This window comes from Bos indicus, chromosome 11 (genome assembly GCF_029378745.1).
Source record: "Bos indicus isolate NIAB-ARS_2022 breed Sahiwal x Tharparkar chromosome 11, NIAB-ARS_B.indTharparkar_mat_pri_1.0, whole genome shotgun sequence".
NCBI classification, from domain to species: Eukaryota; Metazoa; Chordata; class Mammalia; order Artiodactyla; family Bovidae; genus Bos; species Bos indicus.
Window position 1 is genome coordinate 2,785,941 of NC_091770.1, and position 24,930 is coordinate 2,810,870.

At 54.5% G+C, this 24,930-nt stretch overlaps 1 protein-coding gene across 6 annotated transcripts in view; it reads right to left on the bottom strand.

Annotated features, from left to right (window-relative positions):
• FAM178B (family with sequence similarity 178 member B) overlaps positions 1-24,930 on the bottom strand; it is a 108,861-nt gene that overhangs the window by 13,322 nt on the left and 70,609 nt on the right. For 4 of the 6 annotated variants that reach the window (XM_070798228.1, XM_070798227.1, XM_070798225.1 and 1 more), the window contains exons 13-14: positions 17,548-17,635; positions 6,246-6,371 (exon numbers count right to left, since the gene is read on the bottom strand). In XM_070798228.1, the coding sequence (XP_070654329.1) occupies positions 6,246-6,371; positions 17,548-17,635 (214 nt within the window). Of the gene's footprint in view, positions 1-6,245; positions 6,372-8,285; positions 9,715-14,805; positions 15,871-17,547; positions 17,636-24,930 lie in introns of those variants that run through there. The other 2 variants (XM_019969731.2, XM_019969730.2) reach the window with 2 other exon arrangements.

A 24,930-nucleotide genomic window follows, 5' to 3' on the forward strand; every position in this document is an offset into this window, starting at 1 on the left:
GACTGTACCTGCTCAGGGCAGGCATTTTAGTGAGCGCATTAGACCCTAGCCCCTGCCCTCAAAGGCGACTCTGTTCAGGCGTGTGGAGAAATGGGCGGACAAACCAAGGGCTGAATAAACAGACTGCAATGATCACCAAGGACAGAAGAGACGGGCCAGGCATCACCAGGAAGGAGGACCAGCAGGAGCACAGACAAAGGCCGAAGAGCAGCAGGCTTCTGGGAAGGGCGCCCACTGCTCGGAATCAAGTGGAGTGGTTTGACTCACAAGAGAAGAACTGCATGGATGGAGCAGGGTGAGCTGACAAAGCCCTTGGATGGTGGGGTTTGCATGTGATGTGACAGGCGCTCAGGTTCACTTTTTCCTAAGAAAGAATAGGAGGAAGACGATCACAGAGTTGTCCAGGAGGACTTGAAGGAGGAAGAGATGGAAGTGGGCTGTTAGGTCAGAAGCCGATGAGTCACCCGCCTGGGATGAGGACTGAGCTTAAGGAGGGACCCTTGAAGGGTCCTCAGGAGAACTGAGCCCAGGGTGGGGCAGGGCAGACAGCAGGCCCAGAAGCTGCCGAGGAGGCCAGCTGGCTGGGCTTAGCAACAGCTGCCTGCAGAATCCACGCCTCTCCTCCCAGCTCAATAACATCACTTGAAGCCCGGCTCACACACTTGCAAAGAAGCCAGAATTCCTGGGAGTTGGAATTCAAAATTGGTCTCAGCCCTGGCCCCTTGTGCCTTCAGATGCTCAGAGGTACCCGCTCTGAAGAGGCCTGCAGCCACTCAGGTGGCTGTGACGTGTGGCTGGGGCACAGGCCTCCCCTTAGGGTCAGCTGCCCAGAGGCCACCTCTTCGAAGTTTATTTCAAAAGATGTCAGATGTTCCTCGTTTTGGAGGAAGTGAGGAGGAACCCACAACAGACTAGCCAGGGAAGGGATTCAGGAGTCCAGAATAGCCACAACCCATTCTTCAAAACCAGCCAGTTCTTCCCAACCCTCCTCCTCTTGGCCTGACCAAGGTCCCCAGCCCTGTGGGCACAGCTCTCCCTGTGGTGCAGGGCAAGGGGCAGAAAGTGCAGGGAGAGGCAGAGAGGGGAGGGAGAGGGAGGGCTTCCCCTTCCACCTGCCCTTCTAGGTGACACGGGGCTAGATGCCTGTGCCCCAGCCAAGCCTGAGAGACTCCACGTCCCCTTGCTGGTGCTGCCTGCCTGCGCGAGAGTGTAGGGTGCAGAGGCGGCTTGGAGAGCCCGAGGGCAGTGGCACCCTCCCTTCCTCTCTCCAAACTCCCCAACCACACCCCAGTCACTTAAGGCCGCTCTTGGCAGGGTCACCCGACACAGGGACAGGCCGGCGCAGGAGCAAAAGCGGTATAACTTGTCTGTCAACTCCATGAACACCTGGGCACACCATGAAGATATACACACAGGGGATGCACAGGACACACACACACACCCGCGCACGCATACACAAGACATATGTGCACACGCATGTGTGGCAGGCCCGTGCCCTTTGCAGATGTGCAGAGATACGCAGAGGTGCAGAAATCCCAGCAGTGAGTTCAAAGGAATCCATGCAGTCGGGTGGGGTTCACCCCAGAGCTTTACCCGACCTCAGAGCACACCCCGCCCCTTCACCTCTCCATGAATGCACTTCTCCTATAAACAAGCCGTCCCAAAGCCTCGTGAGCACAGATACGGGCCAAAGGCCCCGTGCCCGGTGAGGACGCTGATGGGGGCTCCTGCAACTGCCAGGCTCAGTTTGGGTGGGGTGGCTTCTTGCAGCTGGGCCCTGGAGGACAGGGACCACCACAGAGGCAGAACCTCCAGTGGGTCCTAGGCTGTCTGTCCCGTGAGGACACTGTCAGACCATGAGGAGGATGCAGCCTGGAGGCAGAGGAGACAGGACTGGCTCCACACAGCCCCAGCCTTGGGACACCTGGCTCCATGGCCTTTGGTCTTCTTTCTACACAACGAGAGATAGTTAACTTCTCGAAGTCTCCAAGTTCAACCAAACCGAGGGGTAAACCTCCACCCTACCATAAAGATCCTGGTTCTACATGTGGTGTGTGCTAAGTCACCTCACTTGTGTCCAACTGTACACCCCTGTGGACTGCAGCCCGCCAGGCTCCTCTGCCCATGGGATTCTCAGGCAAGAATCCTGGAGTGGGCTGCCACGCCCTCCTCCAGGGGATCTTCTCTGCTTGGGGATCGAACCTGCATCTCTTACACCTCCTGCACTGGCAGGCGGCTTCTTTACCACTAGTGCCACCTGGGAAGCCCTCTTGGTTCTACAGACTTTCCAAATCCCTAGGGGGAAAACAGAACCCCAGATTCCTTCATGGTGGCATCGGTGAAGAAGATAGCCCTGGGGAGAAGCCAGAAAGGGCAGGGGAATGCCATCAATAGGAACATCACACGTAGCGGAGTTTAACATGACCAAAGCATCAGTCATCTGGATAAAAGTGAGTAAGTCAGTCTGGCCAAATATGGTTTACACATGTCAGCTACAAGAAAACAGAAAGCCCCCAGGAAACCCTTGGTTCCAAGCTGTATGGCTGAGCTGGTTGCTCTGAGTCCAGTTACATGAAGTCTGTCTGCACAGGAGCCGAAAGGACAGCCTCACACACATGGAGGCTGCTTGCTGACCTGGTGCCCATGGACCAGAGGGAAGCACCTGGAGGCCAACTCCCAGAGCACACACGTGCACTGAGACACCCGCTCCCACCTGCAGACCCGCAGGGCCCCGGCCCATGCAGGTCCCCAGATCATCACTTTGACCGCAGTGATCCTTCTCTGGGAGACCCTGCCTTCTCAAACCAGGCAAGCCCAGACCCGCCCCGCCCCCCCCCCCAAAAGCACCCAGGGGGCTGAGCAGCTTCTTTATCCAAAAGCACTTTAAATATCGTATGACATCACGTATATGTGGAATCTACAGAGAGATGATACAAATGAACTTACAAAACAGAATCAGACTCACAGACTTGGCGACCTTATGGTTGCCGGTGGGGAAGGACGGGGGAAGGGATACTTAGGGATGGACACGTACACACTGCTATATTTAAAACGGATAACCAACAAGGACCTACTGTGCAGCACAGGGCACTCTGCTCAGTGTTATGTGGCGGCCTGGATGCGAGGGGAGTTTGGGGGAGAACGGAAAGATGTGTGTGTATGCGTGAGCCGCTCCGCTGTGCATCTGAAATGATCACAACACTGATGATCATGCTAAGTCGCTCAGTCGTGTCCAGTTCTTTGTGACTCTATGGACAGTAGCCCGCCTGGCTCCTTTGTCCATGGGATTCTCCAGGCAAAAATACTGGAGTGGGTTGCCATTTTTTATTCTATGGGCTACCCGGCCTAGGGATCAAACTCATGTCTCCTGTGTCTCCTGCATTGGTAGGTGGGTTCTTTACCCAACTGAACCACCTGGGAAGCCCTAGGCAGGAATCTTACTAGCTGATAATTACAAACATTGGCTGTGATTGGTTTTCTCATAAGCTGGTGACACTTCTGAAGTCAAGGGCCTCCCACAGAAGAAGCCCAGGCCATCAACCCTTGTAGCCTTAATGAAACGAGGACATTAGAAGACAAGGAGGCCTGCTGGTAAAGGCTGGTCTGAGGGCAGAGGGCATGCAGAGGGAGGGTGCTCTCCAGTGGAGGGGTGGGAGGCCCAGAGCGGGTGGAAGAAGAGAGTTTAGACAGGGAGACTTGCAACTGCATTCATTCACTTCTTCACTCATTCCATCATCTAGGGCCAAACCCAGCAGGCGATGCTGGGACAGCAGCTGTGCCCACAGTCTAGCCGGGGAGACAGACAAGTCAAAGGACAACTGCAAAGCCAGGGAACCCGAGAGGAGAGAGAGTCATGCCATGGGCATCTGAGCACCCAGCCTCTCGGGAAGCAGCTTCCCAGGGGAAGCAGGAGCTGGGCCAAGGCCCCAGGCAGAGACAGGATGGGGGAGGTGGGATGGAGGCTGGCACAAGTGTTTATCCGCAGCTGGAGAAGGGCTGTGACCCGGCAGCCTTGGGCAGGAAATCTCCTAGACAGAAGGGAGTGGGAGCCCAGGGGATGGGGCCCAGCGCTGGGAAGGGCCTGTCCCCCTTTTCTCCAGGCTGGGTTGCCTTGGGCCAGCCTCACTCTGGCCTTAGTTTCCCCTCTGCACCCCAGGGAGAAAGAAGGCAGACACTTTGAGCTCTGAGGATAAAAGCTCAGCGAGCCCCGACCACCACTCCCTGTAAAACAGGGCGGATGACGCCACTGCTTCTTTTGGCTGGTGAGCAGCCTGATCACCTTTGAAGATGAAACACGCTGGGGCCTAATGAGGAGTCAGTCAGCTGAGTGGGGAGTGGGGCTGGGTGGCGGGAGTCTACTTACCTGCCCCACCTAGCCCCTCCCAGTCAGAACAGTCCCCGGCCCAGGGAAACAGGATGCTTCACATTGCTGTGCAGACCCCCGTGTCCCCCCACCAGCCCTGCCCCTCCTCTGGTGTAGGCTCCCCACCTCTTGGGCCAGGATCAATCCCATGGGCTCGCGCTGCAACACAGGCATGCAAGAGCTGCCTTGGCCTCCCTAGAGCAGCATACCCTACATGTGTGGGGCGCCTGGCCGAGACATGCCTGCCCCTTTCAATATGGCAGCCGACCAAGGGGACACTTCACAGCATCCTTCACATGCGTGAGTGTGTTAGATGCTCAGTAGTGTCGAACATTCTGCGACCCCATGGACTGTAGCCCACCAGGCTCTACTGTCCATGGGATTCTCCAGGCAAGAATACTGGAGTGGGTAGCTGTTCCCTTCTCCAGAGGATCTTCCTGACCCAGGGGTCGAACCCAGGTCTCTTGCATTGCAGGCAGATTATTTACCGTCTGAGCCACCAGGATTACATGCATGAAAACAATCCTCAAGAATAAAAGGATACCCTGAGCCTGCTACTCCCCTCTGTTCCCAGGCTTTTGAAGGGACATCTCCTACCAAACGGGCTCTGGAATGCAATGAGCCAAATGGCACCCTCTGGCCAGGCAATGACACCACCTCTGCGAGGCAGATGAGGCCCAGGGGTGGCCCCAACGTGCCTTGGCCAGACCAGACACAAGCCTCCACTCTCCTTTCCCAACCTTCCCTTCTTCGTGTCACTTTTCCCGTCTCTAGCCCAGGCCTGGGGCCTGCCCACTTGTGTTCTGCTCAGACGTACCGTCCCCATGGGCTGACCCCACCTATGTTCTCGAGCCCCGCACCCCTCATCCCTGAACAACCAGACTCAGTCTCCATAACAGGCTCCAGATTCAGGGGAAAGGGACAAGAAAGAAGACAGGCTCTCCTGGGAGGCAGCAGCCTCATAAGTGTGCTCACGTCAGGCTCAGCTGAGAACCTTCTCTCCATGTTCCAGGAGAGGAACGTACACCTGGGGGTGATCACATCTTCTTAATAGTTCCTTTGTGTTCATTAAGTAATTAATTCCTTATCTGATTTTGAGAATGATGCCCAAAGGCTGGCCTCCTGATCGTTAACATCCAACCTCCAGGAGAGCTTTAGGAATTAACCACCTTCCGAAATTAGGAAGATGCCTATCTGCATCCTTCATCCCCCATTCCCCAGGGATGGAGGGATGGGGGTGCTCATTGAGGGAGCCCAGCTTGGGAATCCCAGCCTGAAGGCCCTACACAGTCACCCCGGCTTGACATTCACCCCAGAGGCCACAGGCCTGACCGTTCCAAGCCCCACGACCTGCAGGCTCTGGGGCTCCTTGTTGCTCCTGACTTACTCCAAGTGTAATCTTCAGGCAAGCTGAGTGAGGTCTGGGAAGCCACTTCGGAAGAACTGGGAAAGCTTAGGACTCGGCCTTAGTGAGGACCACAGGCATAGGAACAGGGAGCTAGACTCGGCTCTGATCGCCAGAAACAGGCGGCTTCGTGGGTGAGAATGTTCCCTGTGTTGCTTGTCTACGGCACTCCTTCCCACCCCACTCCCCTCACCAGCAATTCAGTTCCTGTGTCCTCTCCAACAAAGCCACGCCAGGCTGCAAAGGACGCAGCAAACCCCACAAGCCTGCGTGCCTGTGCCCACAGCGCGCCACCTCTGTGAGGGGTGCCAGGGACAGGCTCTGTGGAGGTGGGTGGGAGCAGCTGGTCGGGCGTGGTCCTGTGCGGCAGGGGTTTTGGGAATGGCAGCCTTAAGCTCCCGAGGCTGTGACGTGTGGACAGCCCTGCCATCCCTGGGGTGGCGCCCTGGTGGAGGCGGGCAGGGGCTGGGTGCTCACCTTGTGGTCGAGCTGGGCACTGGCTTTTGGCTGTTGCTCCTGGCCAGGCAGCACGGTCTCAGGGCCCAGGTACCGCCTCAGGGATGATGGCCTCATGAGGCTCAGGAGCTGGCAGAGCGAGGACAGCTGGGGAGGAGAAAGGGGGCGTCACTCACGAGTTCTTGGGGCGCTTCGGGAATGCGTGGCGGGGATACTCCGGCTGGCAGGAATATGGGCTCTGGAGCCAGACCGTTGGCTCCTCTCCCTTGGGAGTCGTGTGGCCTCTTGGAGCCTGTCCCCAGCTGTGGAGTGGAGACAAGCTCCCCCATTCTTCCTGGGGGAGGAGGCTCACGTGCTCATAGGTACTGGCCCAGGGCAAGCATCCTTGAGACCAGGGGACCCCAACCTCTGGGATCTAATGTCTGATGATCCGAGGTGGTGCTGATGTAATAACAATAGAAATAAAGTGCATAATAAATGTAATGCGTTCAAGTCATCCCCAATCCCCGCCCCTCCAATTCAACCAGTCCATGGAAAAACTTTCTTCCACAAATCTGGTTCCTGGTGCCAAAAAGGTTGGGGGCTGCTGCTTCAGACAAGTGAAGGAGGACGCGCAAGCGCTTTAATCCACAGCCCGGGACTGAGCAGACACTCGGTTTAGAAGAAACAAGACCAGAAAGAGGGTCTCCGCCGCCGCCGGACAAGACCTTCCCACTCTGAGCTGCTGCTGCTCAAGCCCACTGGTTACTATGGGGGTTGTCAACCCTATAGGAAATCAACTCAATATTCATTGGAAGGACTAGTGCTGAAGCATCAGTACTCTGGCCTCCTGATGCAAAGAGCTGGCTGACTGGAAAACACCCTGCTGCTGGGAAAGATCAAAAGCAAGAGAAGACGACGCAGGATGAGGTGGCTGGATGGCATCACCGACTTGATGGACATGAGTTTGAGTGAGCTCTGGGAGTTGGTGATGATCAGGGAGGCCTGGCGTGCTGCAGTCCACGGGGTCGCTAAGAGTCAGACGTGACTTAGAACCCGAACAACAACAACACAGGGCTTTCAATGCTCTTGAAAGAAAAGAGGCTGAGAACTGCCCCCAAGCCCATGTCTGAATGTGAATGATGACTGCACTCATCACATCCTCCCCAACCCCTCCAACCTTTTTCCTTCCAGAGAATTTAAAAGCAAATCTAAACCTCAGATCATTTTACCCACAAAGATCTTCTAACAGAAAAGGATAAGGACTTTTTTCCCCTTGTAAAGTAATCACATTATTTTCTTGCCCAACACAACTAACAAGCATTCCTTACACGACCCCACACCTGTGCTCAGGTTTCTCTGATCGTCTCAACAATGTCTGCACGCAGTTGTTTTGTTGGAATAGGATTCCCCAGGAGGTCCACACGGTGCCCTTTGGTTATTATGACACTGGGCCTGCTAGCCGCCCTGCCCTGCACCTAAACCGCCCACCCTCTGTGAACGTGGGCACACGCAGCTTCCTAAGTCAGGGGTCTGCAGCAGGCTACCCTTCCTGCCCAGCCCTTGCACCGGGTCTCGGCAGTCTCGACTGGGCCCCAGCAAGGACAACCAGCTGCCCCAGGGCTGACTGAAGGCTGGGGCTCCAGAAGGCAGGCAAGTCTTGGGCCCCTCTGAGGCTGCCTATAGCCCTGGGGAGGGAGGACCCAGAACGAAGGTGTGGGGCCAGGGAGGTTCACAAAGGCGCCATCTCTTCAGATGTAGCAGGTGTGGGCTGGCCCAAAGGGCGAGGGCTAAGCCCTGGGCCAGCTCCCGCCTGATCACAGCCCGGTCCGGCACACCTGGCTTCCTCCCCAGCTCAGCCGCAGACACCTGCTCAGCACCTCGGCCAGTCACGGGCTGAGACAGCCCACAGGAGCAGCTGGGCTGGGTGAGGGCTAGGAGTCAGGCCCGGGGCCCTTGGCTGCTGGAAGGCGGCCAGGGCTTCTTGGCTGAGCGTCTGATCCCTGCAGAAAGGGAGAGCAGGCAGCAGGGAGACAGAGCGGGGAGGTTCTGGGCAAAGACAGGCACCATCTGGATTCTCACCAAAACCAGGGCTGTGCTGCCTTGCTCAGGCCTTCCAAGTCTGTGGATAGTTTCCACAACAGTCCTGCCTGCTCCAGGCTCACAGCTGTGCACGCACAGGGCGAGCTTAGCAGCCCACAGCCCCAGAAGCAGCCCTCCGGCGGGCAGCTCCACCCCAGCCAGGACCCTGGGCAAGGGTGGGGGCAGGCAGGGGCCCACAGGGCAGCGGGCTGGCTGCTCCCATGTTTTTCCTCTCCAGGAAAACAGCTTCGCTCTGCTCAGCATGGCAAGCTGCTGCCTTCTGATTGCTTATTCTCTTTTGTTCCCAGCTCTGGCAGCCCCAGCCGTTCCCTCTCCAGCAGACACACCCTTCTCTGGGATGAGGACTTATTTGGGCCGCGTGGGTCCCCGGCAGGGCCAGGCTCTGACCAGCACGTATCCCCGCTCCACCCCTACTGCTGAGAGCTGTCTCTGCAAACAGTCAGCCCTTCAGGACAGACATCCCCCGGCAAGAAGCAAACTATCACCCAAAAAGGCAGGCCTCCGCTGGCCTCAGCGGTTCGTCTGGCCAGAGGCAGCAGACCGTTCCCAGCCAGGCAACTGTCCACACAGCGGTCACTCCTGTGCTCAGACCCCAGCATCTACTTCTGTTAGCTCAGTGGAGAAGGCCAGGACCTGAACATATTATTGACCAGAGACGTATTCTATGTCTGTTGATACCCGACCTTTATGAGCTGCAAAAGTTTCAATATTCACTTATCAGAAACTAAGGCCACAGGAACTAGTTTCTGCAAAAATCCTCTAGTCAGTAATGAAAGTGTCTGCAAGGCCCAAAGTGCCCCTACTGTTCCCCGGAGCCTGTGCCCTGCGTGGACCTTCTGACTCGACACTGCGTGGCTGCCCCGACCTTCTTCCAGCCTTCTGCCGCCTCCCCCTCCCGTCTATCCTGCGGGCCCACAGCACCTGCACTTGCTAATCCCCTTCCGGCATGACTTTTGTTTTCCAAGCAGTTAGCACCTTCTGACACTGGACAGGAGGCAGTGATCAAGATCATCCCAAGAAAAGAAATGCAAAAAGGCAAAATGGTTGTCTGAGGAGGCCTTACAAATAGCTGTGAAAAGAAGAGAAACAAAAGGCAAAGGAGAAAAGGAAAGATATACCCATTTGAATGCAGAGTTCCAAAGAACAGCAAGGAGAGATAAGAAAGCCTTCCTCAGTCATCAATGCAAACAAATACAGAGAAACAATCGAATGGGAAAGACTAGAGATCTCTTCAAGAAAATTAGAGATACTGAGGGAATATTTCATGCAAAGATGGGCACAATAAAGGACAGAAATGGTAAGGACCTAACAGAAGCAGAAGATATTAAGAAGAGGTGGCAAGAATACACAGAAGAACTATACAAAAAAGATCTTCATGACTCAGATAACCATGATGGTGTGATCACTCACCTACAGCCAGACATCCTGGAGTGTGAAGTCAAGTGGGCCTTAGGAAGCATCACTACAAAGCTAGTGGAGGTGATGGAATTCCAGTTGAGCTCTTTCAAATCCTAAAAGATGATGCTTTGAAAGCGCTGCACTCAATATGCCAGCAAGTTTGGACAACTCAGCAGTGGCCACAGGACTGGAAAAGGTCAGTTTTCATTCCAATCCCAAAGAAAGGCAATGCCAAAGAATGCCCAAACTACCGCACAGTTGCACGCATCTCACATGCTAGCAATGTGATGCTCAAAATTATTCAAGCCAGGCTTCAGCGGTATGTGAACCATGAACTTCCAGATGTTCAAGCTAGATTTAGAAAAGGCAGAGGAATCAGAGATCAAATTGCCAACATCCATTGAATCACTGAAAAAATGAGAGAGTTCCAGAAAAACATCTATTTCTGCTTTATTGACTATGCCAAAGCCTTTGACTGTGTGGATCACAACAAAGTGTGGAAAATTCTGAAAGAGATGGGAATACCAGACTACCTGACCTGCCTCCTGAGAAACCTGTATGCAGGTCAAGAAGCAACAGTTAGAACTGGACATGGAACAACAGACTGGCTCCAAATAGGAAAAGGAGTACGTCAAGGCTTTATATTGTCACCCTGCTTATTTAACTTATATGCAGAGTACATCATGAGAAATGCTGGACTGGATGAAGCACAAGCTGGAATCAAGACTGCCGGGAGAAATATCAATAACGTCAGATATGCAGATGATACCACCCTTATGGCAGAAAGTGAAGAAGAACTAAAGAGCCTCTTGATGAAAGTGGAAGAGGAGAGTGAAAAAGGTGGCTTAAAACTCAACATTCAGAAAACTAACATCATGGCAAATAGATGGGGAAACAATGGAAACAGTGAGAGACTATTTTGGGGGGCTCCAAAATCACTGCAGATGGTGATTGCAGCCAAGAAATTAAAAGATGCTTGCTCCTTGGAAGACAAGTTATGACCAACATATTAGACAGCATATTAAAAAGCAGAGACATTACTTTGCCAACAAAGGTCCATCTAGTCAAAGCTATGGTTTTTCCAGTAGTCATGTACAGATGTGAGAGTTGGACTATAAAGAAAGCTGAGCACCGAAGAATTGATGCTTTTGAACTGTGGTGTTGGAGAAGACTCTTGAGAGTCCCTTGGACAGCAAGGAGGTCCAACCAGTCTATCCCAAAGGAAATCAGTCCTGAATATTCATCGGAAGGACTGATGCTGAAGCTGAAACTCCAATACTTTGAACCACCTGATGCGAAAAACGTGTCTCATTTGAAAAGACCTTGAGCTGGGAAAGACTGAAGGCGGGAGCAGAAGGGGACAACAGAGGATGAGATGGTTGGATGTCATCACGGACTCAACTGACATGAGTTTGAGTAAGCTGTGGGAGTTGGTAATGGACAGGGAAGCCTCGCGTGCTGCAGTCCATGGGGTCGCAGAGTCGGACACGACTGAGGGGCTGAAGTGAACTAGCACCTTCTGATATGTGATGCCATTTACTTGTTTGCTATGTTTATTATTATCTGCTTGTCCGTCCCTACTAGGATGTCAGCTCCACGAGGGCAGGGGTGGTCCCTGCAGTGTTCCCAGAGCCTCGTACAGCAATGGCGCCTGGCACAGCTGTGCCCCCTTATCCAAAGTTTCACTCTCCATGGTTTCAGATACCCGTAGTCAACCAAGATCTGAAAATGTTAAATGGAAAATTTCAGAAATAAATAATTTGTGGGACTTCCCTAGGGGTCCAGTGGCTAAGATGGGGTTCTCAATACAAGGGGTGTGGGGTTTGATCCCAGGTCAGGGAACTAGATCCCATATGCCACGAGTAAGAGTCCACGTGCTGCAACTATGACCTGGCTCAGTCAGGCGCCCACAAGCAGCCTGCACCGTACCTCCCGTGGAGAGCAGGGGCTACTGTGTGTGCTTAATACGTGTTTGCTAAATGAGTGAACAGATGAACAGCAGGTCAGGTCTGCAGCTGGTCTTTCCACAATAGATGCAACTCTTTGTCCCCCTTGATTTCAGCCGTTTGAAGCCTATATTTTCCAAACTCCAGACTGGAAGGCACGGCTTGACAAAAGAGGCTTATGGTGTTGCAAGAGGTGGCCTGGGATAAGAAAGAAACTCCCGATTTCTCTCCAAACCTGTTCTGCCTATATCTTGCCTGTCTTAGTAAAGGGCTTCTCCATCCTGCCAGTTGCACAGGTTCTGGAGCCCTCCACGTCTCCTTTCTCTTACATTCTACTTCCCGCTGGCTGTACTTGGGAAATGCGCCAAGAACCTAACCTGCTCACCACCTCCGTCACCATCTCCCCAGGCCACATCGCCAACAGCTCTTACCAGGATTACTGCAACCGTCTTTTTCTACCCCACCCTAGGGGCGCTAGTGGTAAAGAACCCACCTGCCAATTCAAGAGACAAAAGAGATGCAGGTTCGATCCCTGGGTCCGGAAGATCCCCCGTAGGAGAGCATGGCAACTCACTCCAGTATTCTTGCCTGGAGAATTCCATGGACAGAGCCTGGTAGGCCACAGTCCATGTAGTGACATGGAGTTGGACATGACTGAAGTGACTCAGCATGCATGCACCCCACCCCTAACAGTCTAGTCTCAATGCAGCAGCCAGTGTAATTGTAAAAGATTTTTATGAATCAAGTTATGTCTCTCCTGTTATCAACACCTTCCTGCAGCTCTCCACTTTGGCACGGAAGTCCAGCTCTCTCCTGAGTCCCCACTTACCCCTCTGGCTTCAACGCCTCTTACTCCACTCTCAGCCCTCTGCTGCAGCCACACTGGCCTTGCCTTTTCTCTCATCTAAGAGGCCTTTGTCTGCTCCAGTGCCTTTACACATGCTGTTCCCTCTGCCTGGAATGTCTTCCCCCCAAGAAACCTGTGTGACTTCTTCAGGTCTGTGCTCAGATGTCCCCTTCTCTGTTCATTACTATAAAGCAGCGTCTTCTCCCAACACTCCCTTCTCCTCTTTATCAGGCTTTATTTTTCTCCACAGCACTTAGCACCATCTGGAATGCCAAAGATTTGCTTCTGTCCTGGTGCCTGTGTCTGTCTCCCGGAGAGTTCTAGGAGGGAGGGACTGAGCTCTGTTCAGGGCTGTGTCTTCCACACCCTGAGCTGTGTCTGGAGCACACTGGTGCCTGGAGTCCAAACCCTGCTGTTTCTGGGATATTCTCAGGATTCACAGGAGCAACAAGAAAGAAGCAGTTTGATCCTAAGACTCTCCTGGAAGATGCAAGCCTTGGGGCTGGTGTGTTCCAACCACCTACAGAAGTCCTGTCCCTCAGATTCAGTTCTCCAGCACCCGCTTCTGCTCCTGGGGCCTTAGGCTGCAGCCTCAGACAGAAACGCAACCCATCCAGGCCCTGGGGGCTCCTCCTGCCCAGCAATGCCCCGAAAGCCCCTGCCTGGGCACTCACCCCAGACCTTCTCCTCTGGTGAGCCCGTTCTCACCCCTTGAACTGCCCTTCACGGTGAGTCAATTGCTAAGGTTTATCAAGCAAGTAAGACAGAGATTCGATCCCTGGGCTGTGAAGATCCCTCGGAGGAGGAAATGGCAACCCACTCCAGTATTCTTGCCTGGGAAATCCCATGGACAGAGAAGCCTGGAGGGCTACAGTCCATGGAGGTCACAAGAGAGTCAGACATGATTTAGCGACTAAACAACAACAGCAAAAATCAAGCCTGTATATATGGATGAAGGAAGTGGGAGGGCTGGCCCTTGTCCTCCTGTCTGCCGTCTGGGACCAAAGTTCAAGGCACCAGCTGGGTGCATCGGCATGAAGCAGCAGGTATGGTTCAGGCTGTCCCCACAATGGGAGCCGAGGAGGAAGGGGCTGGACGAGCAGAGGCGGCACGCTGCAGGGGTCCAGGGCACAGACTCTGCAGTCAGGGCACCTGGGTTATGCATCCTAGCTTCACGGTTCTTCCACCTCGTGACCCTGAGAAATTTCCTAGTTGTACCTGCCTCCGTTTCCCTATCTGTAAATGTGGATGGCATCACTGACTCAATGGACATGAATTTGAGCAAAGTCCAGTAGATGGTGAAAGACAGGGAAGCCTGGTGTGCCTCAGTCCATGGGGCTGCGAAGAGTGGGACGTGACTGAGCGACTGAACAACAGCAAAGCGGGGACAAGAGAACCAGACCTGACCACTGGGCCTGCTGCAAGAGGCGAGTCCTGTACAGGGCACCGGGGCTCAGCTGTGCTCCGTGGCACGTTAGAGCCAACACTCTGGTTGGCATGTGATGGGTGGAAAGGAAGAAGTGCCCTGGGCACAAAGCCGCGTGCAGAGGGCGGCCAGGCTGGCCTGTGAGGAAGGCGGGGGCAGCCCTGGCAGCCAGGGCTTCGAGGAGAAGTGGGGAAAGGGGGCATGTGGGCGGGACGTGGGTGGCTCTGGGCTTGAGGCGACCCTTTGAAGGCGTGTCTCCTAAGGAACCGTCTGACAGGCCCAACTGGAAAGGGGAGCGCTTGCAGCCCGGAGACCTGGGAGGAGGCCGTGCGGCCGCCCTGGGCTTGCAGGGAGGACAGACGGGGAAGCGCGCAGGAGGGATGGCTGAGGCAGACCCCAGCCGGTCCGTCCTCCCCTTCCGTCTGGCGTGGGTCTGCACGCGCTGCACTGCCTGCCTGCTGATGGTCTCAGCTCCTCTGCACAAGCACTGACTCATCCTTCAGGACCTGGTTCAGGACGTCTCTGGAAGCCACTTGGCTGCCTGGGCCAGAATTAGTCATTGTGTCCTCAGCCTGGCTCGCTCACAGCCTCTCCTTTGAGGTTGTCTCCGGGTGCGGAGCCTGTACACGAGAGGTGCACCACTGGGGTTTCATGAATGCATGGTGGGCATGCGGGCAGGTGGGTGACTGGTGTGGCAGGACAGTCCTGGAGCTGGGACCCACCGGGCAGGGCTGGGCCTGGCCGGACAGGCTGGGAGCACCCAGGCCAGCTCTCCCTGGGGGAGGCCTGCCTCCCACCCCCGCCAGCCCTGCTCACCTGCCTCCCCTGCGGGTCCCCCCCAGGCCCAGACCCCCAGCGCTCCCCCTACACCACTCTCCTCACCCTCTCCGGCCTTCATCACGCTCCCCACACTCTCCGCTGCACAAGCTCCAGCCAAAAAACAAATCAAAACAAAACCCCAAGCCTTGACCTGGCCCTGACGCTCTAGCCAGCCTGTGTTTTCCTGGTTGCTGCCAAGTGCCGCCAGAAGGTGGCTACTCCCACCCCCCACCTGCGGCCGGTCCTGCCTTTTCCGATCTCGACACTCTGGCCTCGCACCTGCTCTCGCTTCTCTGCAGAGTTCACAGGTTGCCCTGCAGTGCCTGTCTGTTAGGCTGCCTCCGTCGCCCGGGGCCTCCTGGGACCACTGGTCTCGCTCCCACCGCATCTCTGCCTGCCCTGCACCTGTCTGGTCCCTCCGTCCTCTTTCTCGCAGAGGCTCTGTCATCAGGCCCAGTGTGCAGGCCACCCCTCAACTCCTCACTGTCCTTCTCAAGCTCTCTGCCTGGGGAACCATCCTTGAACACCCTGGAGCTCAGCCCTGGGTTCCCTCAGCCCACGAGTGTGTGCTGAGGTCCTGTGTGTGCCAGGTACTGTGCTAGGAGCTGATAAGCAAGAGTGAGCATAGACCATTTGGTCCTTGCACTCAGGGAGCTGCTCTTGGGTGTGTGTGTGTGTCTCTCTGTGTGTAACATAGACCCTGAATAAATTAAAAAATTATTCAGGAGGTGAGCATCATGTGCTGTGTGTGCTTAATCGCTCAGTCATGTCTGATTCTCTGCGACCCCATGAACTGTAGCCCACCAGGCTCCTCTATCCATGGGATTCTCCAGGCAAGAATACTGGAGTGGGTTGCCATTCCCTTCTCCAGGGGATCTTCCTGACCCAGGGATCAAACCCAGGTCTCCTGCAGGTGAATCCTTTACCAGCTGAGCTACCAGGGAAGCCCAGTGAGCACCATGAGTACTTTCAAATAGGGTGCTGATGCCAGGGCACTTTGGGTTGGGTGGTCAGGAAAGGCTTCCTGGAGGAGGTGACACTTCAACTGGAACTGAAGTGACCAGAAACTCCTGCCAAGCTTGCCCTGCGCCTTTTGCAGGGGAAAAGCGTGAAAGGCAGAGGGGGCAGCCGGGGCAAAGCCAGGGCCCACTTGGATGAGCCCACCCAACCAGTCACCTTTCTGAGCTCCTGCACTGGGACTGTGGTCTCTCAGGCCACCCCACCCCAGGAGGGTCCAGAACATTCTCGGCACTCTGGCCAAGGGGTGATGCTGCCGTGCCGTGTGCACCTCCAGTGACTAGAGACTCAGCCTTTCCCTGGGACTGCCTCGCCTGGCTCACGCGGCGGAGCTAGATGGCTCAGCTGTCCCCGGCAAGTCTTATGGGTTCCAGGGAGACTACTGGGGTTGGAGGCAGGTAAGAGCATTCTCACCTTCCCCCCAGGCCCCCCAGGCCTCCCCCCACCCCACATCCTGGGCGGTTCTGACCCACGCTGCCTCCAGGGCCCCTTAACTACTGCTCTCTGAGCTGCAAAGAGATTGCAATCAGAGCTTCCTGGAGAGAAGAGGGAAAAGGAAAGAAGACCCTTCCTCCCCGCTGCGCCCAGCACGCTGACATGGGAGAGCAAGGAAAGAAGGCCCTTCCTCCCCGCTGCGCCCAGCGCGCTGACGTGGGAGAGCAGGCAGTGCTCACAGCCGTATTCGTTTTCACCTTCGTCGTTCTTCCACCTATAAACGTCACAGACGCTGGGGCTGGGGAGGAGGGAACGGGAGTCGGAGGCCAGCAGGCGCAGAGTTTCTGTTTGGGAGATGGACAGTGGTCCTTCAGAATGGTTAGAGCTCTGCACTTAAAACTGCTAAGATGGGGACTTCCCTGGTGCTAAGCGGCTAAGACTCCAAGCTCCCAAGGCAGAGGGCCCGGGTTCAATCCCTGGTCAGGGAACCAGACCCTGCATGCTGCAATTAAAGATCCTGCATGCAGTTGCTGGGGGGAAGGGACAGTTAGGGAGTTTGGGATGAATTTGTACACAGTGCTATATTTAAAATGGATAACCAGTAAGGACCCACTGTGTAGCACAGGGAGCTCTGCTTAATGTTATGTGGTGACCTGGATGGGGGGCGGCTTTGGGGGAGAATGGAAACATCTATATGTGCGGCTGAGCCCCTTTCTGTTCACCTGAAACTACCACAACATTGTTAAGCGGCTACACCCCAATACAGGACAAAAGGTTTAAAGTTTGGAGGAAAAAAAGATCCAACATCCCCAACTAAGGCCGAGTGCAGCCAAATGAGTAAATATTCCTTGGGGGCCCTGATAGTTAAAGACTCTGCCTGTGGTGCAGGAGGCCTGGGTTCCATCCCTGCGTCAGGAAGATCTTCTGAAGAAGAGAATGGCAACTCACTCCAGTATTCTTGCCTGGAAAGTTCCATGGACGGAGGAGTCTGGCAGGGCTGCAGCCCATGGGACACAAAGAGCTGGACACGACTGAGTAACTAACGAACACACACGAAAATTGTTAAGGTAGTAAAAAAAAAAAAAAAAAAAGTCAAAATAGTAAATTTTATGTTATGTATATTTTACCACAGCTTTAAAAAAAGCAATACCGGCTTCCAGCTCATTGCTTTATCCTCAGTGGCTGGCACAGAGTAGGCGTGCAGAAAGTGACTGTTAGATGCAAGGATGTGAGCAGAAAAGGCAAACCCACCTTGAACTTCCCTGGCCTGAGGCTCCCAACCTTCAGGAAAAGTGGCAGGAGGGGCTGGCCGGCTTCCCCCAGCCCCCAGAGGATGCTGAGGCAAACACTTACCTGGGCCTTCTCCTGCCAGAGAGAGAGCCTCTCTTGCTGGTTCAGCAGCCGTGCCATGACCAGGAGGCTGAGCTGGCCTCGAAGCTGCCTGCGGGAGAAGGGGAGACAGGGACTGAGGGCATGCACTCTGCTGGGCTTGTGGGGGTTAAGGTCGGGGGGTGGGCAGGGAAGTGTAGGACACACACCGAGAGGGAGCAGAGCCCCTCTGTCTGGGGAATTTTAGCTTTCTCCTTTGGTTTCCAGCATTTATGATTTATTTTAGAAGTCATAAAAAACATGCCAGATGGGAAAGTTTAAAAATAAGCAAAAACAAAATAATTAATGAAAAAAAAGGTGGTGATTTCAGAGGCTAGCATAGTAGTGTTTTTCTTCTTAGTTTTTTCTTTTTCTCTATAAGTCTGTGCTACACAGAGATACCGTTCAACCACTTCTGTACAGACCATCGTCCTTTTTTTCCTTTGCAGTGTTAAGATCTTTCAGCCTGTGGAAGGTGGTAGAAAGTGGGTGATCGGGGCTGGTGAGGCCACATTTTGTTGTTTTTTTTCCACCCAGTATCCAGTGATTTTTCTTTGGAGAGTCCCCTCACTCCCACCCCCAGCCCAGATTCGGGTTCCCAGGCGAGCATGTGAGCCGGGCCTGGCCCATCAGCCCCTGTGTTCAAGCCACTGCGAAGGGGCCTCCAGGTCTCGACTGGGACCAGTGGAGTGAGTGCTCTTCCAGCAGGGCCACTAATCTGTTGGGAGGGGCTTCTATAGTCCCTGGTGCCCACCCTGCCTCTCTGGGGGGCTGGGGCAGGGGTCGAGGAGGCTGGAGGATGAAGCAAGTAGAGATAGAGCCCTCCCTGCCTGAAGCCTCCAACCCCCAGACCTATGCAGTCAGCGGATAAAGTCCCCTTTGCTTCTTCAGCAAGTCTGAGCTGTGCTCCTAAGACTAGCGCCAGTCCTGACTGATTCCCTCAGGGTGGAGTGGGTACCGGCTCTTCTACAGTAAAGCCTTATAATGGGGATTTCAGATGCTAATGTTTATGGCTCTGATTTTTTCTTTCTATTTTATTTTTTAAATTATGAAAATATGATAACACACTTACAGGAGACTTGGAAAATACAGAACAAAGTTACACATAGCTCCATGATATATTTGGAGAAGGAAATGGCAACCCATTCTAGTCTTCTTGCCTGGAGAATCCCGTGGACAAAGGAGTCTGGTGGGCTGCCGTCTATAGGGTCACACAGAGTTGGACACAACTGAAGCAACTTAGCAGCAGCAGCAGCAGCAGCCACGATATATTGGGGCTTTCCTTGTAGTTCAGTAGTAAAGAATCCACCTGCAACGCAGGTGACCAGGGTTTGATGCCTGGGTAGGGAAGATCCCCTGGAGAAGAAAATGGCAACACACTCCAGTATTCTTGACTGGAGAATCCCACAGACAGAGGAGCCTGGCAGGCTACAGTCTATGGGGTCGCAAAGAGTCAGACACGGCAGTGACTAAACCACCACCACCATCACTATGTATTACAATGATTTTTTAAGTAGATTAAGATTTTTAATTCGAGTTTCAATATCAAATTCTCAAAAATTAATAGAATGGATATACAGAAAAGTAGAAGGATACAGTAGGCCTGAAAAGCACCACAAACCAATTCAATAGCATTAAGATTTACATAATTTTCACGCAAGTAGGATACAAATTCTATTCAAGTTTCCATAGACTATTAACTAGGAGATACTGGAACATATCCAGGGACATAAAACAAGGTGCAAACTTTTCATGGTCTAAAGGTATTAAAATCATAGAATCTGTTATCAGTGGAATTATATTAGAAATCAGTATCGAAAGATAAGTGAAAATAACCCACATATTTTCAAGTGCAATGTGACATTTACCAAAAGAGGCCTTTGACTTGGTCGGGCTCTGGCTTTCATGGGTCCCTGAGGGCTGGGGTGAGTAAGGGGAGAGAGAAGAGGGGAGTAGAGACCAGAGGATGGGACTGGGGGTGGCAGTGGCCAGGAGGGGCTGGAGGGGGCGATGGGAGGCGGGGTGGGAGGGTTACATCTTCCTCACACTTCGACACATTTGTGGCCCCCACGGGCAGCAGAGGTCAGCCCCTGACATGGATTCTGCTGTGGCCACAGTCTCTAATTCCCACAGAAAGCTATCACCAGAAAGCCCGGCCACCGAGGTGGATGTGCGCGTTTGTGTCCCCTAGAGCCGGAGGAAACCGAAGGAACATGGTGGAAAACACTTGGGTCAGAACCAGCTCCATAGAGGAGACATGCCCTCGAGCAGCAACACTGCTGGAGGGACCCCGCGGGCGCCCCCGCCCCCATCCCGGAAGGACACCACAAGGAACAGAAGGGTGGCACAAGGGGACGGCAGGCTGCAGGCAGTCCTCGGAAATGGCGTCTCCCCAAAGAAGTACTTGGGGGAGGCAGGACTGAGCCTGGCGCCCCCTCAGGGGGGCTGAAGGCGCCCCTGCAACTCCCCCAGGGCCTGCACCCATCCTGGCCTCATGTGGCGGGGGTGGGGAGCTCCTGGGTGGTGGGGAACGGAGGTGGGAATGGCCTCCTCCAACTTCCCATGGGGCTGAGCAGGTGGTACCTGAAGCAGGCACCTTATTTATATTCTTATTCAAGAAAATCAGAGGAATCAACAATGCAAGAAGCTCTTGATCTAAAAAAACAAACAAAAAACAGCATCAGGCAGCAGTGCCCCTTACCAGAAGGGCAGCCGTGAGAAAGAGCAGGGGACGCTCCCACACAGCTGGTGGGGACACAAACGCGCACACCCAGCTCGGTCACCTGCCGGGCGAGACCTGCTCACCCACAACCCAGCAGTCCTCCTCCCTGGCACAGAGATACAACGCAGGAAAAAACAGAGAGGCAGACGTGCAATGTCGGTGCACGAATGGACAGACGACTGGACTCCATCTGCAGCACTCAACAACCATGGATGAGCCAGGATTCCTTCCACCCAGCAGCGTGGGTGACCTCACAGCGCTGTGCGGAAGAAGCCATTACAAAAGAGTACATGTGTATGATTAAGTACAAAAACGGGGATCCTGCTATCCTTGGTGGGGGGCAGGTTCTGTTCACGTTTCATTTTATTTCCTTTTTTTTTGGTCGCACCACATGGCTTGCAGGATCTTAGTTCCCCGACCAGGGATTGAACCTGTGCCCAGCAGTGAAAAGAGCCCTAACCACTGGACTGCCGGGGAATCCCCTCCTTTCGTTCTGGGTGCTACGTGTGTTGGACTTGTGAAAACTCGCTGAGGACACACTTACAGTCGGTGTTTTGTTTGTATGCTGCAATTCAACAGAACGATTACTTAAAGAAGTTCAGCGGGGTGGGGGTGGGGGTGGGCTAAGGATTGCCCAGTTTAGCCAATAAAAATACAGGTGGTGGTTGTTGTTCAGTCGCTAAGTGGTGTCCAACTCTGCGACCCCATGGACTGGCAGCATGCCGGCCTCCCTGTCCCTCACTATCTCCCAGAGTTATAGGATGATATAGGATGCCCAGTTAAATTTGAATTTCTTATAGATAAGGAATAATAATATTCTACAGACAAGGAATAATTCCTTAGCATAACTTCCTCCCATGTGATCTTTGTGTTGTATCTGGCGTCCCTGAGAGAGATCAGCCATCCTGGACTGGCAAGAGCTGCCATTAGGCAGCGCAGGGCCCTCTCTGACCCTGGTTCCCTCTGCAGAGCGCGTCAGTGTTCCCACCGACCACCTGAGTCCTGGGGAGAGGCAATCCCACCTGGACTCCGCCAAGAGACAGAAAGCAAGAGCCCCTCATCCAGCGCCCCCCATACCAGCCTTCTGCGGGTGAAGGCAGGCAGGGCCCCGCCCCACATCCGGAGCTCCACCCCGTCTCTCCTTGGGCTCCGCCCACCACCGCAGCACTGTCTGCCAGAACCTGCTCTCCAGCTGTTCCCCGCCAGCCCGGCCCGGCAGCAGCTGGGCCGGAGCACAGTGGGAGGTAGACGGACCCTGCAGCCCCTCCAGCCGCTGCTGCAAGGCGAACTTGCAGCGGGAGTCAGAAGTCCAGCATCTGGGCTTCATTAACCCAAATCCGAGCCTTCGGCAGCGCTCCTGCCCACAGCGGGAGGGGAGGGGCCGACCCTGGACGGGGGTGCAGGCAGAGCCAGGGCTGGTTCCAGGAGGAAGAGGCGGACAGAGCTGTTGTCCGGGGGTGAAAAATAAAGAGCAAAGCGCTAGAAAGAGCACCGAGGGGACGAATGGATGAAAGAAACCCACATCTGCGGGCGGCGTTCCCTGCTTGCCCACTGCCTTTCATCCCCACGGCCCTTCTCTGCCTTCTAAACACAGTCCCCTGCCCTCTCAGTTCCCACTGGGACACAGACAGGGAGACAGGACCGGTTTTCAATTTTACACTGAGAAGTTACTGGTCAGAGGAGGAAAAGCCAAGACTCATCCCAACCACCACCCAAACTGCACAGGGCACAAGCAGGGGCGGGGGCAGGGAGGAGGGTGGGAGTGGGGCGAGGCCTGCGGCTCGGGTGGTTGACCCCACCCGGGAGGCCTCCCAGGAACTCAAAACAGGCGGACAAAGGAGGACGCAGAAAGCCCTGGAACCTTCCCAGCTACTGTCATATAAGGCAACGGGCTCAGCCCACTGCGCTCACACCAGGCCAGGCCCCTTCAGCGGCCTGCCCCCTCCACCCTGCGGGCCGCTGCAAGACCAGGACGCTGGATCAGCACACGGAGGGGCCTAAGGCGCAGGGAGGTTTGGAAATGACTTTTCCAAACCGACAGCAGAGCCCGGTCAGACGTGGAGCACAGGCGCTCAGTTTCCCAGCCTCCAGCCTCTCTCCCCCCAGGTCCTGCAAGGGGCAGCCTGCTGGGGCCCTGGGGGCAGCAAAGGCACCATGCCCGCAAGGGCCAGGAGGGTGCCAGGACCACCACACAGGTCAACGCAGCCCCTTTAGACGGGAACTGGGCCCTGCCGAAGCTGAACTGCCCAGAAAGGCCATCGGGCATCTGGCCAAATGTGTGAGCGGCCTTTTCCATGTCTCCAGGGCAGTTCAGGAAGCAACCACTGCGGCTGGTTCCCGGTGGAAACACTGCCCAACACCCTGCCCCAGGCCAACAGCGGGCCTGCCTCTCCTGGGCCGCTCAGGCCCCCTCACCCGCACTGCCTTCTCTCAGCCACCTGCCCCCCGGTCCTTCCCCTGGAGTCTCCTGTCTTGCATGTGAGCACGTGTTACCCGGGCAGGCAGATGGGGGCCTGGGCTCAGAGGTGCGGGTCACCTCCTCAGACGTCTGCCCGGTCATCTCACACCCACTGGGGCACAAACGTGAACACAGCACAGGGCTGACAGGAAGAGAAGGCGGCATGCAGCCAGCCTCGGACCCACACAGGGGGCTCCCACAGGGCAACGTGAAGGAGCTGTCTATGATCGCTGGCTTTGCCATGACTTATGCCCACAAGTGCTGGCCATGCCAGGGGAGCCAGATACGAGGCAGAACACTGTATGGTCCCACTGGGACCCGAGTCTGAAGCTCAGCACAACAAATCCATGGGACGAAAGCTGCCGAAGTGGTTCTTTTCGGAGAGCGAATGCCTGGGAGGGGTCCAGGGACCTTCTAGGGGAGCAGGTGTTTCTGGCTGGTGGCGCAGTGGTGGCTGCACAGACCTGGCGCAGTGCCCAGTGTCCACCTCTGATATGTCCTCTCCTGCATGTACATTATAACCAAACAAGGTGACTGCCCTTAGCAAACAAAGTTCACATCGACAGTCACATCTGGACTGCCATCCTCCTCTCTCCCTTCCTCCCTCCCTTTCTCTCTTTCTGGTATTATGATGAAACCTAGACCCCTAACAACACCTGAAAAGTCACCTGGTCTCGTGTCCCGGGACCCGCATATCGGTCCATTCAGTCAGGGCCTCCGCATACTTGAAGAGAAGTCGCCAGGGACTTCCCTGGTGGTCCAGTGGCTAAGACTGCGCTCCCAGAGCAGGGGGCCCGGGTTCGATCCTTGGTCAGAAAATTAGATTCCACATGCTGCAACTAAGACCCAGCACAAATAAATAAATATTAAAAAAAAAAACAGTTGCCATACTTCGCACACTATCCCTTCCCTCTAGTGCAACAGCTACTCTTCTGTCTTTTGGAATCTTTTTGCCATTCTGGGTGGGTTCTTCTGAAAGCCCTTGAGGTTGTTGACATTCTTTCTCATCAAGCAAGGCGCTCAGAACTGAAGTGGACCCTTATTTTGGGGGGAGCCCCTCGACGATACGCTCTTGACAGGTTGAGCCCAAAGTCTAGTTCACACACCTGACTGCCCAATCCCGTTTCCTAGATCCTGTTCTTCATTGTGCAGCTCAGTCTTTCTCTCCCACTCAGCCCATCATTATGGTCTTTCGAGATCTTCAGGGATCTTCACTGTCAGTTGCCTTCATGTTATGTATGAACCCGACCACTGTTCTGTTAATGGCCTCGTCCAAGACCTTGGGTCTGTGCTGGCCTGCCTGTCAGTGGAGACAGAGTTCTGGGTGGTGCCCAGACCTGTCCTCCAGGTGGACTCTGATGGCCAGTGGCACCTTCTGACGACGAGTCCGTCTAATTGGACATCACTCTTCAGCCCACGCTTCTGTGTGTTGTGGCAAGATAGGAAGTGCATCTCCATCAAATGCCCTACAGAATCCAGACAGCCCTCTCCAGGGTATTCTGGTTAGCCTATCAAAAACTAAATGCGGCTAGGCTGGCATGATTTATTCTTAGGAATCCTAGAGAGCAGGGCTTCCTTTTCTATGTATGCGCTCACAAGCTTTCCCCTGGGGAGTTCTGTTGAGGAACACGTCAAGTCCACAGCGCTGAGTGAAGAAGGACACTCTTCTTCTTCACCCCCGGGGAGCTCTCCCTTCCCCAGAGGTCTCTGTGGAGTCAGGGCACCCCCACGTCGTGCAGGACGGACGTGGAGGGGACCTCAACTCATCCCACCCAGTTAGATGCTGCCATCCTGTCTCCCCCTGCTATTACAGGCTGCAATCCCCTTTGATCAATATTCTAGTCCAGGTGAAAAATTAGGCTCCTTCACAAAGAAGACAGAAACAAAACAGGAATTACATGGTGTTGTTCTCTCTTCACCAGGGTTATCATTTCCCTGTCAGCCCAGAAGAGTGCTCCTCGCACCAAAAATAACTACACAGGGGACATCCCTGGCGGTCCAGTGGTTAGGACTCCACGCTTCCACTGCAGGGGGTGTGGGTTCAATCCCTGGTCAGGGAACTAAGATCCCACATGCCTCTCAGTGTGGCAAAAAAAAAAAAAAAAAAAAAAAAAATATATATATATATATATATATATATATATATATATACACACACATACAGAAGCTCCTTCCGTGGGCTTTAGCT